The 27322-nt window shown below is 41.0% G+C and overlaps 1 protein-coding gene across 2 annotated transcripts in view; it reads right to left on the reverse strand.

The window, feature by feature from the left end:
- Nucleotides 1–27322, reverse strand: part of KIAA1549L (KIAA1549 like) — a 216674-nt gene that overhangs the window by 118319 nt on the left and 71033 nt on the right. For both annotated transcript variants that reach the window (XM_089675874.1, XM_089675873.1), the window contains exons 2-5: nt 14763–19763; nt 12499–12632; nt 8872–9076; nt 3977–4110 (exon numbers count right to left, since the gene is read on the reverse strand). In XM_089675874.1, the coding sequence (XP_089532000.1) occupies nt 3977–4110; nt 8872–9076; nt 12499–12632; nt 14763–19763 (5474 nt within the window). The remainder of the gene's footprint in view (nt 1–3976; nt 4111–8871; nt 9077–12498; nt 12633–14762; nt 19764–27322) is intronic.

Here is a 27322-nt window from a genome sequence, read left to right on the forward strand (position 1 = left end):
GCCCTATGGCCAGTCTGGGCCTGCACACAATGGCATAGCTTGCTTGAACTTCAAAGTGTATCAAAAACCAACATTTGTTTTCATTTTGGATGGAAAATCCTCCAAAGTGAACACTTAGGTGTCTGTTTAAAAAAAAATCCCTATGTGAATGCCTCAAGCATTCACTGAGATGTAACAAATAATCTTATATATTGCCTAATATGTTTATTTCCTATGATCATCAGCTCCATCTAGTGGTCATAATGCTGTATTTTCCTAAGGTGATTCAGAAAAATATTGCATTATGGTCACTAGATGGCACCTTGTTGCTTCATCCCTTCCTCTAAGAGGGATAACCTTGTGGAGTTGACACAATCACTGGTTATCATCCTGGTTGTTAGCACATATCACAGCAGGGTCTCTATGGAGTTTCCATCAGAACAGTGAAGGAGGACAGGGATAGGTGTGGAGGGCTGGCCCATGTCACCCGGATCCCTCCACTCTGGGAGGGTTAGGAGGGGACTGTAGGGGAGAGGGGGGGTTCTCTCTGGGGGTTGGGGGTGACCAGGGGAGGGTGGGGGGGGTGGGGGTGCTGGGGTGGGGTCTCATTTGGGGGGGCTTGGTTTTTTTTGGGGGGGGGGCTTTTTGGGTGGGGGTTGTTGTGTGTGGGTGGGGGAGGTGATGGATGGGTTTATGCACTGAACTATTTTTTTCTTATGTCCTTCAAAGAAATATATTCTGTTATTAGCCTTTGAGGTGCTTCATTTTTTATTGTGGGGGGGTTTTGCATATACTGTATATGTTTTCAATTTACCCAATTATAACTAGAGTTGCATTTTAAGCTTTTCTGCAGAGATTTTAGATGGGCATTCCAAAGCCAAATCCTCTGCCAACTACAGCACCTGCGATGGCACAGTCATGACTCTGAACAGGTGCAATCCCAGCAAGAAGACACAAAGCCAGCCAAAACCCCTACAGTCACATGAAAGCTATGTGCTTGAAGAGCGTTCCAGCTCCTACATAAAGGAAAGTGCTGAGATAAATATCAGATGCGCAAAACTAAAAAACAAAATGTGAAAATGCAAGTCTATGCAGTATTCTAGAACTCTAAAGCTCATCTGTTGATTTGCAGCAAGCTTTGTGCTGCAAAGAAGGTAATCCTTGATATATATATATTTTTTTTTACAGCGCAGAGAAATCATTATCCAGACAGATAATTAAAAAAAATTGTAATAGGCTGAATGATCAAATAGAGAAACTGTAAAGGCCCTCTCAGATGGGAGATCTGGTTGGATCCAGGGGCGGACTGACAACTCATGGGGCCCCCCGGGCAATAGGGGATCATGGGGCCCATGTGTCCTTGCTCAAACTAAAAAAAGTCTATGAAAAAGGTACCAGGGGCATCTCATGGGGCCCCCTACTGACCCTGGGTCCTCGGGCAGTGCCCGAGTTTCCAAATGGTCAGTCTGCCCCTGGTTGGGTCCATCTGTCAGTTTTTCAGGTGGACCTGATCATATGGTCCATGCATCCCTATAGACAGGTGGTTGTAAACAGACTTGTGGTCGTTTACACCTGCCTACCCCCAGGTCCTATCAATCCGCTAAAAAAAAAGAGGTATAGGGTCCCTCCTCTTCCATTTAGGTGGATCAGATTAGAGGGTAGTCAAGCTCCACTGTTCGTTTACTTCCGGCCACCCATAGAGCAGAGTGGTCTCTGTCATGTCCAGTCTACATAATTTGAGCAGACACGAATGTCTCATCCACCTGCTCTGCTCCGATTGACAAGGGATCTGTGAGCAGAACAGAATCCATCCTGTCTGAAAGGGGCCTTACCTGCAGTTTACTAAACAGATGCAAAATCAGAAGCAAAATAGGTTTAGGATGGCAAAGAGCATGCATACAGTATACTGCAGAATAATACAAAACAAATCAGGAAAGCTGCACAAACATGGACTCTCCACAGCAATGTCTCTGTGACTCAGTCAGGGTAACATGCCTATACAGAATTGTCTCTATAAGATAACAACAGTCAAGCAGAGAATCGCTGCTTCAGTAAATCATTACAGAACACAGCCACTTGCGATTATCCTTATAAACATCATCCCTCTCAGTAAAGTCCAGAGTAGCTCTGGTAACACAGGTGAACAATTGCAGGGATCCAACACCCAAAGACAAAGGCCACTTCACTGGAACTGGAGTACTTTGGTATCAACCAGGGAGGCTGCTTGCTACTGAGTTCTGGCCCAGCTGTCCACATGCCTGTTCTGACAGTGAAAAGCTTCTCAGCTGGCTTCAGATCACTTGCCCAGCTACCTCCGCCTCATCAGGTTTGGCTCTGCTGAGAAAGGTAAGCTTAAGAACATATTTACACTTGACATGGCCAGGGACCCAGGGCATTGTGGGACAAGGAGTTAAGAGGCCTGCACCTGCATTTGCTCATGGTGAGTAATCAGGCACCTCTGTTGCAGATAGCACATCAACAACCTCCAATTTTTCAAGTGTTATCTCCATATTCCTGTTACAGTAGGGTGCAGGGGCGGACTGACCATTTGGAAACTTGGGCACTGCCCGAGGGCCCGGGGTCAGTAGGGGGCCCCATGAGATGTCCCTGGTACCTTTTTCATAGGCTTTTTTGAGTTTGGGCAAGGACACAGGGGCCCCATGATCCCCTATTGCCCAGGGGCCCCATGAGTTGTCAGTCTGCCCCTGGTAGGGTGTCCAAACATGACCGTGTAGTCCAATAGGCACTAGAGTTAGACCTAGTGCTCTCAGTAATCAGCATTCAGTAACAGACCTGGTTTGATACACCCCCTTTCTCCTCTACAATATGAATATTACCGGGCTCCCTGATTGCTTGGGAAAGTGCCGGTAACAGCAGGGGGGACCCCCTTCCACCACCTATAAAAGTAATCCAGCAGCTGTATAGCCGCCTGGATTACTTTTACAACGTGCAGAATTGCTGGATTTAAAAACAATACTGCGATCATGACTGTAGCTGCAGTCATGATCCCAGTAAAACCGCTTCAATATGAGGCTTTATATTTACATATGGCAGTATTGTAGCAGTTTAAAAAGGATCTTCAGTGTTGTTTTGTTTTTTGCTTTGATTTGGGTTTTTCATATACTGTAGCTGCTGACTTTTACAATTCAGGTACTTATTAGTGCCTGGGGTCCAGCCAGGGGAGTATTTACCACAAGGCGAACAAGGCATTTGCCTAGGGCGGCATTTTTCAGGGTAGCAGCGCTGCCCCCCAAAAGAAGGGTCACACATTGCATGGGGACCAGGTGGGATCTGAGAGAGGCTACGTGACAGAGAAGGGGGGGGATTCGATGGCTGGTGTATGGGGGGCGGTAGTGGAAGGCAGAGGTGTTGTTGGTAAAAGTCAGGTTCTCTACGTGGGAGGGGGGGTGGTGTTTGTTGGTGTCAGGCTCTCTCTGGGGGGGGGGGGGCACCGATTTTTGTGTTGCATAGGGCAGCACAAAACCTAAATACACCACTGGGTCCAGTGCAGTCTTCCCACAGTTCTTCATACCGCTGCAGATCCCTGGTGCTGCCATCTTGGATATGTCCGCCAGCTGGGTCTTTCTGAGGAACCACAGAAAGCTTTCCACTGCGCACATGCAAGCTCGTGTGCATCTTTGGGCATGGTCCTACAGCCCCCTTGGAGCATGTGATGTGTCCCAGAAGGCTCCCGGGAAGGGAGGGGATGGGACAAGGGATGTCATCCTTACATAGATGAGAACTGCAGAAGTTGGAGTGAGTACTGATAAAATCGGTACTTGTTCCCCCTCTCCCCCCATAAAGCCCTGTAATTTATTTACAGGATGGAGGTAAGGAGTGAACCAGCGGGGCTTTACTTTTTAAGAGAAGTTCCACTTTAAGTTTACATTCCCATACATTTTACAGCCCTCTTAGGAACTTGTATAAATACCAGATAACATTGTCAGGAAACAGTTCATTTCTACATCTGTATTATGAATGATTTAATAGTTCTCACCTGGACTGAGAGGTTGCTCTGTATCCCCATGCTGGTCATCTCTGCTATCTCAAAAGCCTTCTGCAACTTCTGCTCCATGCTCCGAACATAGACACATGTGTTCACATTCCCTCCTGTCCCCATCAACTTCAACACTGTTGATAATAATAATCAGCACAATATTATCAATAAGAAAAATCTGAAAAGGACAGCCTGTTCAAAATTTGATTTTTTAGTAGATGTTGTAAATTTAAATTGCCTCTATTTTTCCTATAGCTCTCAATGTCCCATTGGAGGGCTCTCTGCATGGGCTTGTCAACTAAGCCTACACAGGGAACATCAAGGAAGTGTGAAGCAGGAATGATAGCTATTTAATATGCAAGTAAATGCGTTAAAACAAGAAAAACAAAAAAATTAAGCATAAAGCAACATGAATATCACTGGATGGCAAAACGCAAAACTGAAAAGATCCCTGTCGAATTGACCAAAGGCATGTGATGATGTAATGAAAGTCCAAAGCATGCGAGGATCAAACCATTGATTCAGACCATTGAATGTTACGTATTATCAAGCATGCAGATAAGGAGAGGAAGTAAAGAGATTTGACATTAATAAGCTACATACAGGTAGAGCTATAAAGCTAAAATATCAAAAAGAAATCATTAAAAAAATTAGGTTAATGAACAAGAAAAGTGAATCTACAAAAAAAGTTCATGATAATCAGACCATACGAAGGAAAGGAACACTGGTTTAATGAGGAATGGAGAGAAGCAGGAGAAGAGTAAAAAATGTCCAGGTCTAAATTGCTGGAGAAAAAAACAATAGCAAGTATATAAAAAATTACTGAAAAGAGAAGAATGGTAAATAAAATATGACAGAAAAGAGAAAAAGAAAAAGCACCAAACAACTAAAGAAAGGTAAAGATTAATTCAGCGAGGTTAGTGTAGTAAAGAAATGGTTTTAACTTTGAATCATGATATACAGAGATAAAAAAAATGGGGATTGGCGAGGTACAGAAAATATTAGACTGCTAATATGATGAACTTGAAAACTGAAATCTTATTTTATAGCTCTGAAATAAAGTTGGAAGTCCCACTGAATGATAAAATAGAAGTAGACAACGGACATTTGAAAGAAAATAAAGAAGCAGAGGGGAGGATTTAGGTTTTGGAGCTTTTAAAGACTGTAGACATATAAGTGCACTTGTAGCATCAAAGCTGGGTACATTATGTGATTTTTTTCAGTTTTCAAGTCTTCGAGGTGTACGTCTTCTTCTTGGCCCAAGCAGACACACAAAGGTTTAGAAAATTAAAGGTTAAATTTAGTTAAAATTGTCTTTTAAAATCAGCACAAGTACTTACATTCAATGCAAAGTGTCCCTTGTGCTGCTTTCTTAGTCTTTTAAGTTGAAATCTGAAGTCTCTCTAACTCCCCATACCCCTGTGATCTTCCAGTGCTGCAGGGGTTAAAATGATCGGCTGGACCTGTCATAGGAACCTGCCAAGAGTGCCGGCTATGCTCGCCCTTTTTGTGCCCACCCACACACACACACACACCTGTATTTATAGTAGCTGTACTATTACAGGCAGGATAATGAAAGGTCTACCTTCTCCATTCATAAATGGAATTTCATTGATATAAACTTTCACAGGTTCTATAAATGCAGGAGAGGGGCAGAAAGGGCAAGGATAGTTGGCACTTTTGATGAATGACGGGTCTAGCAGATTGTATTAACCCCTGGAGCACTGGAAGATTACAGCTTTGGGATTTGGTGAAAAGGAGGGGGAGAGGACTTTTAAATTGCAACTAAGAGAACAGGCAGTAGTACAAGGGACACTTTACATTGAATGTTGTCTCTTGTGCTCATTTTTAAACATAATCACACATCTTTAACTAAATTTAGATTTCAACTGCCAATTTGAATGTTGCTAATTCTTTGTGTATAGGTACTGCTTGGACCAAGAAAAATGGGAAGACCTTCAGAGTTTATCCTGAAAAATGTACTATTGGTGCAAATAAAAAGTCATATGCAGTACTCAAGGACCAAAGGCGAGAAGAAAGAACTTTCAGATTACCTTACTCTATCCTGAAAATAAACCATTAAGAACCAGGGGTGGACTGACAACTCATGAGGCCTCCGGGCAATAGGGGATTATGAGGCCCCTGTATCCTTGCCCAAACTCAAAAAAGCATATGAAAAAGGTACCAGGGGCATCTCATGGGGCCCCCTACTGACCCCGGGCCCTCGGGCAGTGCCCGTGTTTGCAAATGGTCAGTCCGCCCCTGGTAAGAACTATCAGGGTATCTCCTGGTTAAATGTCACATATAATGTAATAACAACATTTTGTCAGTGGGATAAGAACCTTGTGTTCAATAGCTTGTGGGAGATTATTGATGTGGCTTTCAGAAAAACAGATCAGATTTTCTTTTTAGTAATGCTGTAAAAATGCAGTGAATGTTATATCAACTTGCATCACCACAATATTGATTGCAACATACTTGTAAATAGGAAGCATTATATTAAACACTGCAGGAATTTGAAATTCCTACAAAGTACTAAAGGCTAATGGATATGAAACATCAAGTACAAAAAGTAGTACAAAAGTTCAAGAAAAAAAAAACAAAAGAAATGCCAGTCAATGGTCAACTAAGGCAGAAAGATGCCCAGCCACCTATGTTTAAAGCCTAATTGCAATTTTTTTTTATCCCAGCCCTCATGCCATTTGAAAGACATGTGAGCACCACACTGTCCAGGAGTACTATGAGCCCAGATTGTTGTGTGGAGACACCCTTAAGTGGCGTAAGTGTGGATACGAGTACTGAGTCTGAAGGAGTCAGTAAAGAGGAGGTTGTGAGTATTGCAGCCCAAACAGTTTTATTTTTAGCACCTGCTGGGCCACTGTGCTTTTATTTTTAAGATGTAGTTTTGCTTAGAGTCTGCAAAAACGTTAAGGAAATCTGGCTTAAAGAAAAAAAGTATGCAGTCTATGATATAACTCCACAATGTCTAGCATGATCTAGAACTTGTAAGTAGAACAAAGAGCTTTTTAGAAGATGATCCCAATCCAAAAGTATGGGCATGAATATGAAGGTGGTGCCCCCCTATAACAACCTCCACTCTTCTGGATAGGCTTTCCACAAGATTTCAGATTGTATCTGTAGGATTTTGTGCCCAATGAACCAAAGGAGAATTTGTGAGGTTAGGTACTAATATTGGACAAGACCTGACTTGCAGTCTGAGTTCCTATTCTTCTCAAAGATGTTCGTTACAGTTGAGGTTACGGCTCTGTACAGAACACTCAGGTTCCTTCACACCAAACTCATCAAACCATGTCATTTTGTTGGTTTTTTTTGGCATTCTTTTATTTATTATTCTATTTTACTGTTTTTTTTATATCTTTTGACAATCAACAAAACTTACAAGCCAAACATGAAAACAAAACAATACAGTATCAAACCATGCTGTATCATGTGCAATAAAGACCAAACAAAATCCACAAATTTAAGTATTGACCATATGACCCATATGTTATACAAACAGAAATTAGAAGACAAAGTTATTATTCATCCAGCAATTAAGGTATTGATGTGTCCACATGAAATAAGTTACTTCTATTGACTTTGCCAGAAGGTGTCATACCATAATCAAAATGAAAATGCAAGGTCTGAAAAAAAAGTGTGTGTGTGTGGGGGGGTAGTTTTAGGAAAAAGAGACAATTACAGAGCAAGTATGAAGAAGCATAATAGGATCTAGGCCAAACCTGCTCCCTACCCACTCTAGCAATGAAAAGGTAATAAAGACCCCTCGGTCTTAACTGCTTAACTGTAGCCAAAAGACAGCCTACTTCTGAATAAGGTTGGTCTGGTAACGCATCACAACTCACTGTGTGATTATGTAGATAAAAGATGCATTCAAATTAGGCAGTGCAAGAATACTCAAGCCAATAAAACCATGTCCTGTTAAACTTCTCTTCCGTCCCCATTAAATCGCTAGTCAGACTCTCCATGTGTCAGATATCCTCAAGCTTATGAAACCACTGTGTCAGAGAGGGCACCATTGAGGACTTCATCAAACCATGTCCTAATGAAGGTGGCTTTGTTCATTCTGGAACAGAAAAGGGCCTTGCCCAAACTGTTGCCACAAGGTTGGAAGAGTACACTAGTCTAAAATGCTGTAGTATTTATAGTACCATTTATATGAAACACCTGACCTCAACAATTTTAAGGGGTGGCCATATACTTCTGGCTATGTAGGTTAGTGTGATACTCAGTTGTCCACAAACTTTTGGCCATGTAGTACATGTTTTACTTACAGGAAGTTTTGAAACCCTGGAGAATCTGAGGCTACAAAGAGAAGACAAGAGATAAAAAAGAGTGGGCACACGTCCAGCCAAAATTCTTTATAGACTGCAATGTCCTGGAGTAATCAAATACAGAGACATGGAGGTATGGAGATGCAGTAGTGTAGGCTGTACTACCTGTTTCTTAATGCTGTTCAGTGACTATGCTTCACTGTTCTTTTCTCAAAGAAGGTTTGTCATTTTTGTCAGATTGAACACAATTGTCTTTCTGTATGGCTTTATTGATTCAGTCTCTGCAACTGTTCAGGCGAGGTTCTGACTCTCTTCCTGTACTAGAATAGCTAATAGAGGAAGAATCTACAAATCTGTATGATCTGTATCAGTAGAACATGGAACGATAAGCGGACATAACTATCACATCAAAAATTACTTTCAGATAAAAATAATAACAGTTACAAATGTGTACCTGTTGACAATTCAATATAGTCTCCCCCTACAGTAAATATATCAAATGAATTTCCATTCTGCTAGGGAAAGTAATTGATAAGGTATAGTTTGCCTTTAGCTTGCTACTAAAGAACATTTGTGGGGGTTTTTTTACATCTTTCCACTTACCTGTTCTTAGCCTAAAGCTTATGGCAGGTTCTGCTTTCCATGGTTCAGCTTTTACTGGCACCGACTGAAGGGTTGAAATGTAAGTTATGAGGCGAGTGACATTGAACACATCACTTCCTGTGAGGACAGATACGATGGCTGAAGGGATGTAAAGTGAGGAGTTCACAAATACAGAATATCCAACGGTCATATTCGTCGACTCGGTCTGTGAACATGACGAAAAGTTAACATAGTATATGTTTCTTAAAGTGTGTTTCCACTATAAATGAGCAACCAATCTATGTTTAAAAAATACTATTCAGTGTGCCACTGACAACCACTTAGTGGTTATCACTTCCACCTTGCAGCCCTTGTTTCAAATCCCAACCAGGACATCACCTGCATAGAGTTTGAATGTTCTCCCTGTGCTTGTATTGGTTTCCTCTTACACTCCAAAGACATGCTGGTGGGCCAACTGACTCTGGTCCAAACTGGCCCTAGTATGTGTGTGTATGCATGTGAGATAGGAACCTTAGATTGTAAGCACCTTGAGAGCAAAGACTAAGGTGAACATACAATATGTAATGCACTTCATAAATTGCTGGCACTATATAAATACCTTTAATACATAAATAAATGTCTCAATAAACACTGTGACATTATGAAAGGCGAGGTGATTGATGAACGCTATGTGTCACCTCGCATGCGGTCATATCTGAGAGACTAAAGTGGTGTCTAATCCGGGTTTTCCAGGCCACTTTGGCAGAGTGGGTTCTGGACTGGATTTTGTGGTCCACTGATGACCACCAGCAGGTGGTATAAATCAAGCAGGACTGGAGCAAGAGGTTGCTCTTGGCCTGGGACTCAGAGAGCCATATCTAAGAGAGCTGTGGATGAAAGAGTTTGCGTTGTACAGGAAAGGAAAAGGTTTGCACACCATTTTGTTTTGATGGTGTCAAGGAGAAGCCCTTCACCAGTGAGATAGGAATCTCCTCTGTTTAGTTAGTGCCTGGATGGCGAGGGTTTATTTTCTGTTCTGTTTTGTTTATGATGCATGCGACCTTTTAAATAAAACTGGCTACAAGTCAGTCCAGCTGGACTACCTTTTTCCCAAGGTAGGTGATCCCCCACCTAAGCTAACCCCCATAACACATATCAGTGGGACCTGTAGGCACAACCTTTGATGCCCATGCAACACCCCTTGGCTATGATGTGCAAATAAGCCTAGAAGAGATGACTGTATTTCTAATGATAATGGCCAATACAATGTATTGTCAATAATTGTACAGGTTAATTTGTCTTTGCCACCTACAGACACAAAGCTGCTGTTCATGACAGTAGAGCTGGGTCCCATTAAATATATCCCACACCAAAATTGCTTTGTTATTTTCTTCCTGTCTCTGTTTGCTTGGCACAAAATGATACAAGATACCGTAGACATTAGATGGCAGTTAGATATATAGGCTCAATATGAATATGAAATGTCTTCCCACAATGTCCACATCAGATTGAAAAAACTCAACCGATATCACTGACACAGACCTATCCTGGAGTATAGTAACAACTGGTCAGGAAATCCAACCCAGCCAATTACAATTTAAAAGGCCTACCCATGGAATATCTGGTACGGTTAAGCAGCATACATGTATATGTTGAAACACCTGATGACAGATTACCAGTCTTTTGGAACAGTTTGTCACTCCACTGAAAGTGACGCTAAACAATATCCTTACCAGGGGCGGACTGACCATTCAAACACTCGGGTACTGCCCGGGGTCAGTAGGGGGCCCCATGAAATGCCCCTGGTACCTTTTATAGGCTTTTTTTGAGTGTGGGCAAGGACATAGGGGCCCCATGAGCCCCTATTGCCCGGGGGCCCCATGAGTTGTCAGTCCGCCCCTGATCCTTACTCTCCAAAAATAATGCATACACATCCACCACGTAATGGCCCTGTTCTCTATTTTTCCTGAAATCATTTCGTACTGTTTATCTGACTCCTTGTAATGTCCTCCGTGAGCTCCTGAACATGTCCTTTCATTTGACATGGGCAGTGCACATTATTTGTGGTCATGTGTTCTGCTCTATGCACACTACACATCCCATATTCATAGCCCATCTTGAGAGTGAGCAAGAGCGGGTGGCTACATTCTTACATACAGTGGGTCCATGGAGAACAAACGTAGCCACCCCCTAACAGGAAATCAGATCACAGCACCAAAAAAGAAAGGAATTTAGAGATTTGGAGGAGGAGGCTGAGAGCAACAGAAGTTTCTGTTCTTGAATTAGTTACATGAGTTTAGGAAAGAAAAGTTTTCTCATATGAACTTCTTATTTCATATAGAATTCTAAAAATGTATAGTTTTTTTTAATAACTGTGTGCCAGGAGATACTAAAAAGACAAGGCCAGCTGCTGTATTATAAATTTCCCCTGATATTCTGAATGGTATATGCAGTATAAAAAAGTATTAATTTTAATTAATAAAATCATTACTTTTTATAATTTAAGTAATTAAATCATCATTTTCAAGAAAGTTCCAATCACATGAGGAGTAAGTGAAACCAAACTAGCATAGTGTATAACAGGCCTGGACTGGGACAAAAAAGGCCTGGGCATTTTAGCCTGAGCAGCCCCGAGCCCAGGGGTCCTTCCCTTGGAGCCTGGTGGTGGAACGTAAGTGCGACCTTTGCAACCCTGGTAGTTCCGCCACTGGTGTCAGTAGTTTTTTTTTATTTTTATTTAATTTTTTAATATTTGATACCATTTTATTTTATTCATTTATTTTTGTACAATTGTATTTTTATTATTTCTAATAGCCCTGTTGGGGGGCTTTGGTAAGCTATCAGGGACCCCTGACATTTCACCTTTGAGACAGAGAAAGGAGATTGAGGGCACAGCCTTCGATCTCCACCTCTGCAGCCTCAGCAGCACAGAGTGAATGGACAGGAATAGCTCTGTACAGAGCTTTCCATTCATTATAAACTGAAGTATAGTAAACACAGTTTACTATGTCTCAGTTATGAATAGACAAAGTCAGTGATTGGTACCATCACTGACTGTCCATTCAGACAATGAAGGGTCTGGTAAATGAAATATTTATGGGCCCCTTCCTTGCTCTCCATTCTGACAGATCACATGCAGCAGCCGGTGTTAAAGGGGAGGGAGAACCTGGCAGCACTGTGGGAGAGGAGGTGGGGCCTGCAGAGAGCATAGAGGGACCAAGAGAGAGGACAGGGGCTCGGGAGCAGCAGAAAGAAGATGGATAGAGGAGCAGCGGGGCGGCATATAGAGGAACCGAGCTGTCCATTTTTCTCCTGCAGCTGCTGAATGCCTGCAGGATGGAAGGAGAAGAAGTGGGCATTCCTATCCAGGAAAATGCCCAGTGTGCCCTATGGCCTGCCTGGACCTGACATAAAACCATTTATTAAGTTTGCATATAAAAACAAGAATACATTAAATTACATTAAACTAACATAGATTTAGGTTTAAGGTGAAAAAAGATGGGATTTACGGTAATATTAGGAGATTTAATTAATATTTTAAACTAGTGCTGTAATTTTATATATACATATATAATTCTAACAATACTTTCTTTTTAAGACAGTTCTTATAACTATGTACAACCTATTTACATGATATATGATACTTACAGGTACTGGTGTCGGATCTAGAACGACTTGAACTGACATGTTCAACGCTTGATTAAGAGTACTGTTAAGGAACACCCTCAGGGCCTGTCGGTAAGTAGGCTCATTATCTTTTGGAGGACTCTTCAGGGTGAGAACTAAGCAAGAAGAAACAATCAAAAATGAATGCATATTCTACTCTTCACTACCCCTTATTTGATACGAGTAAATGAAACTTTATGTTCTGATCTCCTCCTTCCATACAAATACACTGTTGACAAACAATCCAAAAAGTTTTGAAAATTTGTAACCATCATTGGCTCCCTGAAAGCTTGCTGGGGCAGTTTTTGCCAATATTAAAATATCCTTTAAGAAAAAAATTTTGTTTTTGAAGAATTAAGTACACAACATTATCATCTCTGAAATGTTTAATTGAGAAAACAAAATCCATGGTCTAGCTTCCCGCTCTTTTTCATTCTCCGCTTGAGCAATTGAATATTGCATTTGAAAGGAAGGAAATAAAACACTGACGTGTGACCTTGGGCTGTTAGCAGAAAATAATATTAATTTTGTTGGTTTACCCAATATATGCATTATTTATTGACCAGCAATTACAGTTTAAAAAGACCCTAATTTCCATGAATTTTCTGTGGTTTTTATTTAATCTAATGTGATTTTTTTGGAACCATTTTAAACTAACACATTTTAAGTGCATTTCTTGCACTTTTATGCTATTTTATATAGTAGGATATGGGCTTGGCCCGACATTCACAATGGATGTTCTTCTGGGATAATACTGATAATATAAATTGTCCACAGTATCCTAATCTAATCTAAAGCACACTATGGGGTATATTTATTTATTTATTTTGGAAGAATCAGAAAGATGTTTCAGGGGTCAAAAACATTAGTTCACAACATAAAATACAATAAGCCAGACACTGCGTGACTTAGCAAATAACCATAAATATAACAAGGATCCATGGACCCATTAAACACAAAATAATTGACCATACAGTGTATCTTGCACCAGATCATACCGATCCTCCCCTTTTATATACATATTTATAAGAGGGAAAGTATGGAACACCATGTCCATTAGAGAAAAAGAGGAAAAGAAGTGCGAGAGAAAAAAAAGGGGTGGGGGAAGGAGAAGGGGAAATTAAAGAGTCCTTCCCAACCCTCCAGGCCACGCACCAACATAATGGTGTTTGCCAGGATGTCTGACCTTATTGCTGTTGAGAGGCAAGAGGTGTTTGATATTTATAGAAAACGTTGGGGTACATTTACAAAGCAATAAATGTGACTTTCATGAAACATTCACTGGTGGCAAATTATTCACTGTCATTTAAAACATGTGCATCAGGAAGATTCATCGGTAGCGAATTTTTTGTGAATGTCAGATTAGCTGTTTTATAATACCAACCGCTTTTTTTTTAGCTTAGTAAGGAAAGCTAAGTAAAAGAAGAGAGGCCACCTGAGGTATGACAAACGTGTTGTCAAATGGCTGAACTCATGTTGGTAACATACTGGGGTTGATTTACTAAAAGCAAATTGGTCATGCACTTTGCAAGAATCATTATGCATGTTCCATAGCTTAGTAAATCAGGTAACGCTTCACTTTGCAAAGAATACCCAATCACATGCAAGGAAAATAAAAAAAAATGATTGGATGATGAAATTCAGCAGCGCTTCCCCTCATTTAATAAGCTCTGGAGCAAATACCTTCGCAGAGCGCAAGTGCGCTTGCAAAGTGCACAGTTTACTTGCCTTAAGTAATTAACCCCAATATGTCTTCCAGCTCCTAAAGTTGGCCATACACTGGTAGTGCCAACAGAGACTTGATGAAAGGCGTTTGCTTTTAACTTTCAATTTGAATGGTTTGAATGGAATTTCGCAAATGAAAACTATATTCACTGTAAGAAGTTTGTACATTCAAGAAAAATCTTCCATCCTGCTCCTTCAAAGTTTCTCGTCACTACAGTTCAAAAAGTAACATTAATTTTACCCCACAAACCATTAGAAAATCGAACGAACATTCCTAAAACAAAAATGTTTGAAAGAAATTCTACTAGTGTATGGCCAGCTTCAGTAACCATAGTACACAGTCCTATAGTTGTTTACATTAGTCAACTAATATTCCCAATTAAATAAAATAAATAATAACTACAGATTGTAAAATCTAACAGTATGTGCTTTTCAGGTGTCATTCAATTTGTATTGTAACTTCAGCTTGTTCTACATTATTGAGTGAGAATGTTAAGATTGAGAACCCTGAAACAGCTTACCTGTTTTAACCATAGTTTCTGATGAGGGTTGGCATCCAAATTGGGGAGGTGTTGTTTCTGGTGTAGAAAGTATGGTACTCAGAATTGTGCTCAAACCAGTAGTAGCATTTGACACTGGCACCAAAGGAGCTTTTGTTGTCTTGGTGGTCATCACTGTGGAGGCTACAGCTGATGTGGTTATGTTTTGAGGGTGAACAGCTGATGTAGTGGTGGTGTCTGATAGAGTTGTAGCAATGATTGTAGTAGGTGCGTGTGTTGTAGGTGCATGTGTAGTAGTAGTAGCAGTAGTAGTTGTAGTAGTAGTTGTAGTAGTAGTAGTACTGTTAGTACTTGAAGGGGGCACTGAAACTGTACTACTTGTCATTGTGGTTTGAGGAACAACTGTGGCAGGTGTTTTTATTGTGGGAGTTGCTATTGTAAAATTAGTTGGTTTTGAAGTAACAACATTTGATGTCTGAACTTGTGGAGTCCTTGTAATCAAAGTGGTCAATAATGTGTTTGTTACTGATGAAACACTTGAAATCTCAGAAGAAGAAGCCATAGTAGAGACTGTAGAGAAAGAACCAGATATGTTTGTTGGAACGATTGCAGTTTTATTTGGAATGGTTGATGAAAAAGGAGATGTTATGGATGGGGATGGAAAATGGGATGTAGTTGAAGACGTAGTGTTTGGAATGGCCTGAGTACTACTTTCAATTACTGTAGATAAAGCTTCTCTATATGTTGTAGACCCTGAATATGTCAAGGTTTCAGCTGTGTCTGTAGTGTTATGTTGAGTAATTGTGATATTACCTACAGTTGTTTGCATGTGTGTTGAAGATGTAGTGCCTTCAGAATTATGAGACAAATTGGAAGAGTTTGTAGGAGATAATGAATAGGTGTTTGTTGAAGTAGCTTCTGGCTCTATCGATTTTCTGGATATTGGCTGAGATACTGAAGATTTAGTAGTGGAGAAGGTACTTGGTGAAGTTTCTTGGCTTGTCTGACTTATAAATTCTTGCTTACCACTGGATGTTATACTTGGTGATAGAGATGTCTGAGTTGACATAGAAAGATGTGCAATAGTTATGCTGCTAGAATAAGATTTCTGGCTTGGATGAATGGATGTCTGCAAAATCTCTGTTGCTGTAACAGTGTTATATCCAACTGTTTCATTAAATTCTTCTGTTTGGGATCCAGCAGAACTTGTAGAACTGGTCTGAAAAGTGGACACTGTTGAAAATTCATCTGGCAACTTTGTTATTACATTAGTTGGTGTATAAACAGGAGGTTCAGATGTCACCTCTGCAGTTAAAGTTGGTTGTATATTTGCTTCTGTTGATGGTTGAACAACAGCTGTGTAACTGCCCTGAGAAGAAGAGAATGCTGATGTGTCTAATGTACTAGGCAATGCTTTAGAAGATATATCAGTATTATAATCTATTACAGTCACTGATGTTAATCTATTTATGGAGGTCATCTCTACTGATGTTACATCTGACACTGTTGTTGAGATACTTTGCTCAGTATCAATACTAGGATAGGTGGTCAGTTCAGAAAAAGAAGGCATAAAAGATCCTGTTGAGGTTCCAGGCTCAGTCTGTGTTACGCTAGAAAATGTACTGCCTTCAGTAATATTATAGTTTGTGATGGTGTCAGCTTCAGACTCAGATGTAGCACTGGATGTCCTGGTAGACACAAAAGTGGTAGCAGCACCAGTAGCTTTAGATGGGGATGAGAAAGAAGTTGTAAGACTACTTAACAAATGTAATGGTGATGTAAGATCAGAAGCTTCAGTACTAATTTCAGCATTAGTCCAGGATGTCATCAGATTACTTGTGGTAATTTCATCAACTTTTGTGGTTATATTTGGTGCATTAGTATTTTGCTCCATACTTGTACCAAGATTGGAAGCTAATTCGGAAGTAGTTAAAGAGGCGTCGTTTTTTGAGGTTTCAAAATCTGTCATTGTTGATAAAGAAACTGTACTTTCTTGATTGGAAGTAGGCAAAAAGGCATTGTTTGTTGAGGTTCCAAAATCTGTCATAGTTGACAAAGCAACTGTACTTTTTCGACTAGAAGTAGATAAAAAGGCATTGTTTGTTGAGGTTCCAAAATATGTCGTTGCTGGTAAAGAAACTGTACTTTCTTGACTAGAAGTAGTTAAAAAGGCATCATTGTTTGAGGTTTCAAAATCTTTCATAGTTGATAAAGAAACTGTACTTTCTTGACTGGAAGTAGGCAAAAAGGCATTGTTTGTTGAGGTTCCAAAATCTGTCATAGTTGACAAAGCAACTGTACTTTTTCGACTAGAAGTAGTTAAAAAGGCATTGTTTGTTGAGGTTCCAAAATACGTTGTTGCTGGTAAAGAAACTGTTCTTTCTTGACTAGTAGTAGTTAAAAAGGCATCATTATTTGAGGTTCCAAAATCTGTCATAGTTGATAAAGAACCTGTACTTTCTTGACTAGAAGTAGTTAAAAAGGCATTGTTTGTTGAGGTTCCAAAATCTGTCGTTGCTGGTAAAGAAACTGTACTTTCTTGACTGGAAGTAGGTAAAAAGGCATCATTGTTTGAGGTTCCAAAATCTGTCATTGTTGATATAAAAACTGTACTTCCTTGATTGGAAAGAGGTGCATTTGTGACTGTGTAATGGGAGTCCCCTGTGGAATATGAGTGCAGACTTTCTGTTTGCATATCAGTACTAGGTGTATCTGAGGATATAGAAGGTGCAAATGTCTCTGACACTTTTTCTGAAGTGAAGAATGTTGATGTGCTCATCTTAGTTGGTGATGAATTTCTGGAAACATCTGGAAGAACCCAAGTTGTGAGGCTATCACTGATAGCATTTGTTATAGGCCGTGTAGTTGTTTGCCTTAAAGGTAATGTTGTTATCAATTCATTGGTATTCAGTTCCACAATATTATTAGCACTGGTAGTCAACTCATCAGAAGGTGACATGTTGCTGGCCGTGGGTTTCAATTCTGTTATTGTTGTTATAAAGACTGTATTGTCTTTGCTTACTTTTGGATTGTTTGTGGCACCTGTTGAATCTGTCTGGGAGATCTTTGTGTTGTCACTAGTGGTACTGGTCACTCCAAATGTTGTGATAGATGAAGATGTTTCTGTTGCTGACTCTGTATGGGATGGTTTTGAGGAGATCATTAATGTTTTAGATGTGAAACTATCAATTTCAGTGACATTCCACATTGTTGTTTCATTATGGATGGCATCAGGTATAGACACTGTTGTATCATCTGTTAATGCCACAGGTGTTGGTGTATTGGCAGTTGTGTCTGGTCCATTAGTAACCTGGAATGTAATTTTTTCAGTATGTGAAGTTGTTGATGATGACACAATATTTCCTAATGTTGTGGACTTGGCATTTGTAGAAACTAAATAGGTATTTTCTTCAGTAATACTTTCAGTGATATCTGAGTTAGCTGTGGAACTGGCAAAGGGAGCAACTGTAAAATTGGTCACACCGTTGTGTGTAGTAGTGTCACTTGACTGAGAAGGAAATAATGTTGACATAATAGGAGAAGTTACTGATGTGCCTGAAAAAGTGGTGTCAACACTGTCTGTGGCAACTATGGAAGCCTTGGCACTCTCGGAATCTATTAACTCTGCTGCAGATGTTGTGGACTCAACAGAAGATATCTTTGAAACTGTGATTGGCTGGATACTGCTTAACACAGTATCTATATAAAAATATGAGCTTGATGTGTATTCTGATATTGTGGAGGTTGAAAACTGCTTTGTTGGTGATGGCCTGGAAGATGTAAATACCTCGTTTATCAAAGGACCTTTTGTAGAGGTATGTACTTCATTACTACTTTCTGAAGTTGTGTGGAGCTCAGGAGGACCGATAGATTGCAGAAAGCCTGATTCAGCATTTGAACTCAATTCAGTTGTTGTCCCAGTGATCTCCTGGGTTTCTCCAATTTCTGTGGTAGTGTAATGGAAAGGTGTGGTTACTGCCACAATGGAAATCTCTGAAATTCTTTCTTTTGCTGTGTTTATCTCTGTAAAAATGCTTGTGTCTATAGTTTGGGTATTCAAAGAATCCATGACTGTGGAAGATTTGGAAACTGGATTGGTAGTTTGAGGACTGGTATTTAAGTTGATGGTTGTTTGAGGTTTACCAGTTTCATTCCCTTCTGAATTTGAAGTACTTACATCTGTGGCAGTGTTTTCAAGCCCTATTGTTATAGGTAGATTGGTTATGTTCTGGGCTTCTATAGATGATGTAACTGGAATACTTGTATAAACTAAGGCTGCAGGCTCCACTGAACTGTAGGTTTGCCCTACATTAGTTACCTCTATAAATGGTTTTGTTGATGGCACTCTAGAAGTAAGTTTTACAGTTGTCAGTTCTACAGTTGTAGAACCCTCCATAAACACCCTTGTCCGTGAATCTGTGTCTTCTGGCAAGCTGGTGGTTTGAGAAATCAAGATATTGCTGGTTGGAATATAGGTAGAAGTTATAATATTTGTAACTGTGTCCTGATTTAATGTTTCCTGCTTATTGGTTCCTAATGTTACTAAACCTTCTTTGTCAGTGTAAGGCACATTAGTGGAAGATATATCTGACAGAGAAGACTGGTATGGCAATGGTGATGAAGACAATGGTGATGATGATGAAATAGGAATGGAATGATCTGTTTCAGGTAATGTGGGCGCATATGAGGATGCTGAATAGGAGAACATTGATAGGGGTAATGTGCTGGTATCACTTAGACCTGAGTCTGTAGGCTGGAGTGAAGATAAGGGTGAAGGTTCTGAAGGATTGCTATCCCCCAACTGCATTGTTATATTGTCCTGCACACTGTCACTTGGACTTGTAATATTATCCTTAACATCCATACTGGGTTGTGTAGTGTTGTCATTATAATTAACATTCCCAGTCTCCGCTGTTTGTTCCATTGCACTGTTCGCTTCACCCGTTGTAGAGAAAAGGGACGGTTCTTCAGAAGGCCACAATTCACTTCTTAAGATGCTTTCATCTGTTGTCATTGTTAAACCTGTAACAACAAACACATTTGTATGTTTTAGATTGTAGTAGCCTACAGAAGCATAAACATTTTTATACAAAACATGAATGATTATTGGTTCAGTCTTTGTTGTTGTTTACTGTATATCTATATATACTTTTTATGCATGTGATGACTTTTTATTAGTTCTGAATTATGAGTATAAGAATTAATACATGTCAATTTTATGTATCATTTGTTTAACCTCCCTAGCGGTATGATTATTTCAGATTTTTGGTGCTGAAAGTGGTACCATTATTTTGCATGGAAATATGTAGTTTTTTTATTGTAGGCTGTAATTTTTAGGAATAACTCACTGAAATCTGTCCGAACAAGAGTCTATTAAACATCCCGGGTATGATAAAATTTGAAACACGAAATCATAAATTATAAATTAATAAATAATCATAAAAAATAATAATATAATAATAATACATTTAATGCAATAATATAATCAAACCGAAAACACGGAAATTTGAAATAGAGCGCCAAGTTCGTACATTGCTGAGCAAAGTCGCAAAATCGTTTTCAGTGTCTGATGACGAATTTCCCCACGAATCATTATCACTCAATTCTGCAAGTGGTTCTAATTTACTATCGGTGTTCTCTAGCTGGTCTAAACCCGCTTTTGACCTAAAGGGACACTTTTTGGACGCCATGGACGTTTCTCAGTTTCCAGGCAGAAAGCAGTTTCCAGGCACAAAATGCAGGCAGGGCACAGGACAAAGCACTCGGGACAATATGTATGTGAAATGGGTTGAAACAGCAATGTTTTACTATGTAAAATTTGTTTGGAAAAAAATGACATTTTTTAACATTTTCAAATTTCCTGCCGCCGCCGGCGCCCGTACGTCCCGACGTCACAGGGACCGGAACACAGAAGCCGGATGCCGGCATCAGCCAGAGGAGATGGCCGGGGACGCTGCAGCGGACACATCGCGGGAGTGAAGGACAAGGTAAGCTCTGCAGGGACTCCCTATGCAGCGCCGCATGGTAAGCCCGAGTGAAGCTCGGGGTTACCGCTTTTGGCACTGACATTTTAACCGGAGCTACACTCGGGAATACCGCTAGGGAGGTTAAGCAGCACAGTGGCTAAGTGGTTAGCTCTTCCACTTAGAAGTATTAGGGTCGTCGATTTGAATCTCAACCACGACACTACCTGCCTGGAGTTTGCATGTTCTTCCTGTGCGTGAGTGGGTTTCCTCTGGGTACTCTGGTTACCTCCCACACTCCAAAATCATGCTAGTAGGTTAATTGCTAGTAGGTTAATTGACTCCTGTCTAAATTGGCCCTAGTATGAGTGTGAGTTAGGGACCTTAGTTGTAAGCTCCTTGAGGGCAGGGACTGATGTGAATGAATAATATGTATGTTAAGAACTGAGTAAATTGACAGCACTATATAGTGTAAGTAGCTGTAATAAATTATTATTATTATATAGGATTTATATAGCGCCAACAGTTTGCTCAGCGCTTTACAATATAAAGGGAGACAATACAGTTCAATACAAGAGGGTTAGGAGGGCCCTGCTCCTTGGAGCTTACAATCTAAGAGATAATAAATAAAGTGCATCACCTTTATTTCTAGGTACTGTTTGAATTAAGATCCAAAGTCTAACTGTTCAAATTTATTGAAAGAGTCAACATTATCCATGTTGTGCCCTTACCTTTCCACAAATGGTAGGAATGATGGTACTTTTGTTAAAAAAGATACAAGTCTGGCCCATCTCTGATCTGAGCAATTCAAGACCAGTTGGTTAGCAGCTGGTCACTGCCATTGCTGACTATTTTGCATAAATGACACAATGCCAGAAGCTGAGTCCACAGGATAACAAGGATAGCTTGACATGTCCAGATGGAGAACAGGAAAGACTGCCATAATATTATACATTTAGCTTATGATCTAAAAAGGCTAAATAGCATGAAAGTGACAAGAAATAGTTCAACATGTGACAACAGTAAGAATTAAATAATAATAAAAGGAGTTACAAAATCCTTAAAAAATGAAAGGTGTTTGTGTTGACCACAGCCACCAATTAAGTAAAAGCTTTTTGTGATAGATGCCCTTTAAATCTTCCAGCAGTCACCAATAATGAAAATGTTAACTTTGGGCAGAAATAGCCATTAACTGTTCATTAGCAATTTATGGGTGAGTCACATATATTTTATATTGGAAATAAAGATTTTATATATCCAGTACAGAGAAGCATGTCTGTGAAAGTTTTCTTTCATCCAGCTCATGGTATAGCTATTAGTAGTTTGCAATTTCAGGCTTGTTCTCTAAAGCCTGATACATACTATTAGTTATTTTTTGTTCAACTCAGCGGTCTGAATGAAAAAAAAAATTGGCATAGCGCTGTACTAACACAAGTGATGTTAGTACAGCGATCTCTCCCACTGAGCTATTGTGCCAGGGCACACTGATCACCTCTCGCAGCCGTTGGCTGCCAGCACTAATCGGATTTCGATCGGAAGCTGGTTTTCTGCGATTGGCTTCTGTCAGAAAGGGAGCTGTTCACACAGGCCGAAAGTCGGCCGGTTCGTGCTGGACTGACCGTTTACGGATGATTTTCAACCCGTGTGCACCCGGCATAATGCAGAAGTTATTTCACCACTTACCAAGTGGTTTCCTCAGTTCAGGTGATTAGATTGCCATGGAAAATAATTATTACATATTTAGTGCATCTCTGCAATGCATACACATTTCCCCATGTTCTATCGCTTAAAGGAAATCTGTGGGTACAGCATACTTTCATTTTATAATGTCAGCATTGTAATAGCTAGACAAACCATAGTAATATTTGACAATCCAATATAAGCGTATTTAAATATCTCCTTTCATGTTGTGAGTGCTGCCTGTCTGCTGGTTATCTTTTTCTGCAACTTTCTGGATTCCCCGCATGCTTTGCAGCTTCTTCTCTGCTGTACACTCTCAATTTCTAAAGACTACATATCCCACAGTACCTCGCTGCCTACAAGCAGTAATTCCTGCACTGACTCCACTGCCTGAAGCTCCTCCTCTCTCCTCTGTAGTTTACAAACTTCAAGATCATTCAGAGTAATAGGACTAGGCTAGAAATATTTGAAATACAATGTGGAAATTCATATGGAGCAACAGCTCCAGGATGGATACCGCTGCAACAGATGTGAGTGGGTTGCCATTCTGGAAGCTCACATTGGAAATCTGGAAGAGCAAGTTGCAACACTGGGCAGAACTGACAACCTTGAATTATTATTATTATTATTATACAGTATTTATAAAGCGCCAATAGTTCGCTCAGCGCTGTACAATACAAAGGGGGACAGAACATGTGACAGAACAATACCAATACAATGCAAAACATGAGGGGATCGAGGGCCCTGCTCCTTGGAGCTTACAATCTAGGAGGGAGGGGATGATGGTACAGGAGGAGATAGCTGTGGGGGATGGAGTGGTAGGAAGAGTGGAGGAGGTTGGCAAGTTAGCAGGGGGTGGGGTAAGCTTCCCTGAAGAGATGGGTTTTCAGGGTGCGCCTAAAGGAGAGGAGAGTAGGTGATAATCTGATGGGTTGGGGCAGGGAGTTCCAGAGGATGGGTGACACCCTGGAGAAGTCCTGGAGGTGGGCATGGGAGGAGGAGACCAGGGAACTAGAGAGAAGGAGGTCTTGTGAGGAGCGGAGTGTGCGTGTTGGGCGGTACTTGGATATTAGGTCGTTGATGTAGTTCGGGGCAGTATGGTGGACGGCTTTGTACATCAGGGTTAGGATTTTGAATTTTATACGTTGCGCAATCGGAAGCCAGTGGAGGGATTGGCAGAGGGGGGTGGCGGAGATGGAGCGGTTGGAAAGGTGAATGAGTCTGGCAGCCGTATTCAGGATGGACTGAAGCGGGGATAGCCAGCAGCGAGGCAGGCCAGTGAGGAGGGAGTTGCAGTAGTCGAGTCGTGATATGATGAGGGAGTGGATGAGCTGTTTAGTGGTTTCTGGGGTTAGGAACGTGCGTTCCAATATTAGCTTTCCAATATTAAAGTAACCCGATCCAAATTTCAAATCCAGCTTCTAAAGAAAGCCTTTTGGCTTGGCTTCCCTTCACTTGGTGAGGGTGATGGTTCCAACAGTCAAAACAACAGACGACAGATTTATCACACAAACCATGGAGATGTCCTCACTGAATGGGGTCTTCTGCTCACTGAGAGGTGATATGGGGTTGATGTGGAGGGTGGAGGGGTGAGTCAGGATTATCTGGTAGATATCTGGTAGACTCCATATTTCTGTCATCCCTCTAAACCCTTTTGCAAGGCTTAGCAAGCTTGATGGCGCTTTGAGTCATAGACATACTACTACAATTGCGGATGTCATGCTGGTCATTATATGCCAGTTGTCATGGTAAGGCTAAAGTGAAATCCATTTGAAATGTTTGTAATTGGAATGCATGGCTGTCCTTTCAAAGGAAATTTCTAGTTATTTCTTTCAACTTCCCACAATGAAAATATTCAAGTAGCATGGAAGAAGGTATTCAGGCATTCTACGATGGGTGTGACAAAGCATACATCCTAATAGTATATTATCTTCCCTGGTGGTCACATCACGGTTTAGCAGAATAGAACTATGATCTGAAACAGTTTTTATCCAGTAGGGTCCAAAAGCTCCTTGATGACGCCAGCTTGCTTCACACAAGCTCCAAACACATTTAGCCATTTGATATAAAATAATTAATTCCAGCAGAAGATGTACTCTGATATTTTTTTTATTTTAAACCAACAAAGCTGAGAGATGATTTAAAACCTTCGTAACAGGTTCTTGTGAAGCTTTTATTAAAAAATAGAAGCCTAAAGTGAGCTAAGAAAAAAACGAGTAGATGAATAATAGTAAACAATAAAAAGATTTTGTGTCAATACTGACTTTCAGTCTGGAGTCGTCCTAAAATAATTTACTTCTGCCACCAAGTGTTCCCAGTTCTTCAGTTGAATGGCAGTGTCATACAAGCTATTTCCTCTGAGCCTAGGCCGTCATGGACCTACCCCCCGGGGCAGTGTCAGCCACAGTTTGGCTAAGAGTAATACTGCACTGCTTGGCTCTCATACACCATGATATTAATTCCAAGCAGTGCCGCAGTGTGAACCCCTGCCCTTGCTAACAGTGGAGAGGAGGAAAGGCCTGTGTGACCTGTTATTCTACTATGAATCAATTTTATCATTAAATTATCTTGGATTCTTACATATTTCTTAGGGATTCTCTTTGCATTATATATATATGTGAATTCTCAACTCTTGGTTCTTTCCCTGTTGCTAAGGGCAGTCTCCATTTTGTGGAGTGTTGGACCGGAGTCAGTGTTCCCAGTGACAATATCAGTGATCCTTAGAAAGTCTGAATCCAGCATCCTATCTGTTATTGTGTTTACAGACCAGTTCTGACAGTGGAGGGCCTCTCACCTGTCTGCAAATCACTTGTTCAGCACCCCCGTCTGTCTTATCAGGTGTGGCCTTTCTGAGCTGCTGAGGTGAGGAAGCAGAGGAAATTATCTTCCTACGCTTGCCCAGGAACTGAAGAAGTTGTGGGAAATGGAGTTAAAGGGGCTGCGTCTGCATCTGAGTGTAGCACTACCCTCGTGAGGGCTGCTGTATAATGGGTACCCCTAAGCTTCCCTCTGCACAGCCAGGCAGGTTTGTTTCACACAGGCTTGCATCCAAAGACAGTGACCAGTCCATGAGCTTGGTTTTGTTGTTTTATTAGCGGAATTCAACTTGGATAGGGAAATAGGGATTATGGGATGCCCAATTTGGCTTGAAATAATGGGAGGACACTTCCTTCCTATGTACAAAAGAAGATCCTGGACTGTTCTTTTCCTGAAAGCCATCAGTCATTGCAGATCAGTAGTACCTGCCCTTTATGGGCAAGGAATTAGCAGCCCCTCAAAAAACAACTTAAATTCTCGTAGCTACATGCAGAGACATCTTCTCTCTCCCCCTCTAGGACTTCTCCCATCTCCACAGCCTGCAAACACCACCAGCCCTCCGGGCTTCTCGGAAGACCTCCTGGGACAAGGATAAAGGATTGAGCCCAGCACTGCCCTTAGAAAGCTTGCTACATTTGGAAGTCTTTCCCCTTGTAGATGCCAAAGAGTGCTGCTGTACTCACACTGTCCTCTTTGCTTCCTGCTGCTCCAGGTCTTGATCCCAGTCACGCCTCACTGCTGAATGTATCCTCCTGAGCCAGCATAAGCCCAACCTGGAGGCCCCCCCCCCTTAGACATGGGGGATCCCTCCCAGGCACCGACAGTCTCCTCAGCACTCCAACTTCCTCCCAACTGTCAGCCTGACTCTCCCATATTTATGGGCCAGTCCACCACTCCACCAAGGCCTCCAAACGTGGGATTGGCTGGACCCCCATGAATATCGCAAATTAGGTTTCCATCCCTTCCTGCTTACCGACTTCTGGAAGGTTCTATGGTCCTCCAGAGTCAGGATGAGGCAATAGAGCCACAACCTGTTGAGTCATCAAGCTGACCTGCAAAGACCCAACCTCAGTCACAGACTTGCACAATTACCATGAGTCATACAAAATGATTTTGCTGATAATTCACTACATTATTCTAGAAGCACACTAGAGGGTGCTACACTAGTATGATGAGTAAACGGGCACTTGGATACAGCTTCTATACTCATCTGATCTCTAGTGCTATTCCCTGCTGGTTTACCAATCTAGTGATTCGGTACCATTTCTATTCTGGGTTAAATGATTATGGGCATCCCATGCCCTGGGAGCACAGGATATCAAGGTTTTGCCCTTGAACAGGAGGAATTTTGCAGAGAGAAATGCAACATAATGCATTAAAGTGGTTGTAACCCTCAGACATGAAATATGAACATATTGAAATATATAAGGGTTTACAACCACTTTATGGTTCTGCCCGCCACCGGAGGAATAAAATGGCAAAGAGGACTTAGCTGGAGTAACCCAGAAACAAGTAAATATATTATACAGTATATATATATTTCATATTTTTTTTTTTTCTTATTTCTTTTTTTTTACAGTGCCAGGGTTCATAAGCAGTTAGAAGGCCAGAAGCAGGGGCGGACTGACCATTTGGAAACTCTGGCATTGCTCGAGGGCCCGGGGTCAGTAGGGAGCCCCATGAGATGCCCCTGGTACCTTTTTCATAGGCTTTTTTGAGTTTGGGCAAGGACACAGGGACCCCATGATCCCCTATTGCCCGGGGGCCCCATGAGTTGTCAGTCTGCCCCTGGCCAGAAGGCAAAATATCTAAAGTTATATCGATCATGAATTATTTATTCTGGACACAGTTCTGCTTTAAAAACACCTTTAATGGAAGAATAATGAAGGCTGCTATTGTTGATTTCTCCTAATGACAATGCTGGTTTCCTGGCTGTCATGCTGACCCTTCTGCTAAAAAACTCTGATTAACTACCCCATAATAAGCATGCAGATATTGATTTTGAACTTTTAACTATCTCTCCTATTAACCGGTCTAGGCCTACCCCTGGCAATTAGGCAAAGACTTCCATGGGCCACTACTTGACAATATTGAATACTACTCTCACTATATGAAACCTTT

This window comes from Staurois parvus, unplaced genomic scaffold (genome assembly GCF_062004578.1).
Source record: "Staurois parvus isolate SC_StPar_1 unplaced genomic scaffold, SC_StPar_1.0 ptg000159l, whole genome shotgun sequence".
In the NCBI taxonomy this organism is placed as follows: Eukaryota; Metazoa; Chordata; class Amphibia; order Anura; family Ranidae; genus Staurois; species Staurois parvus.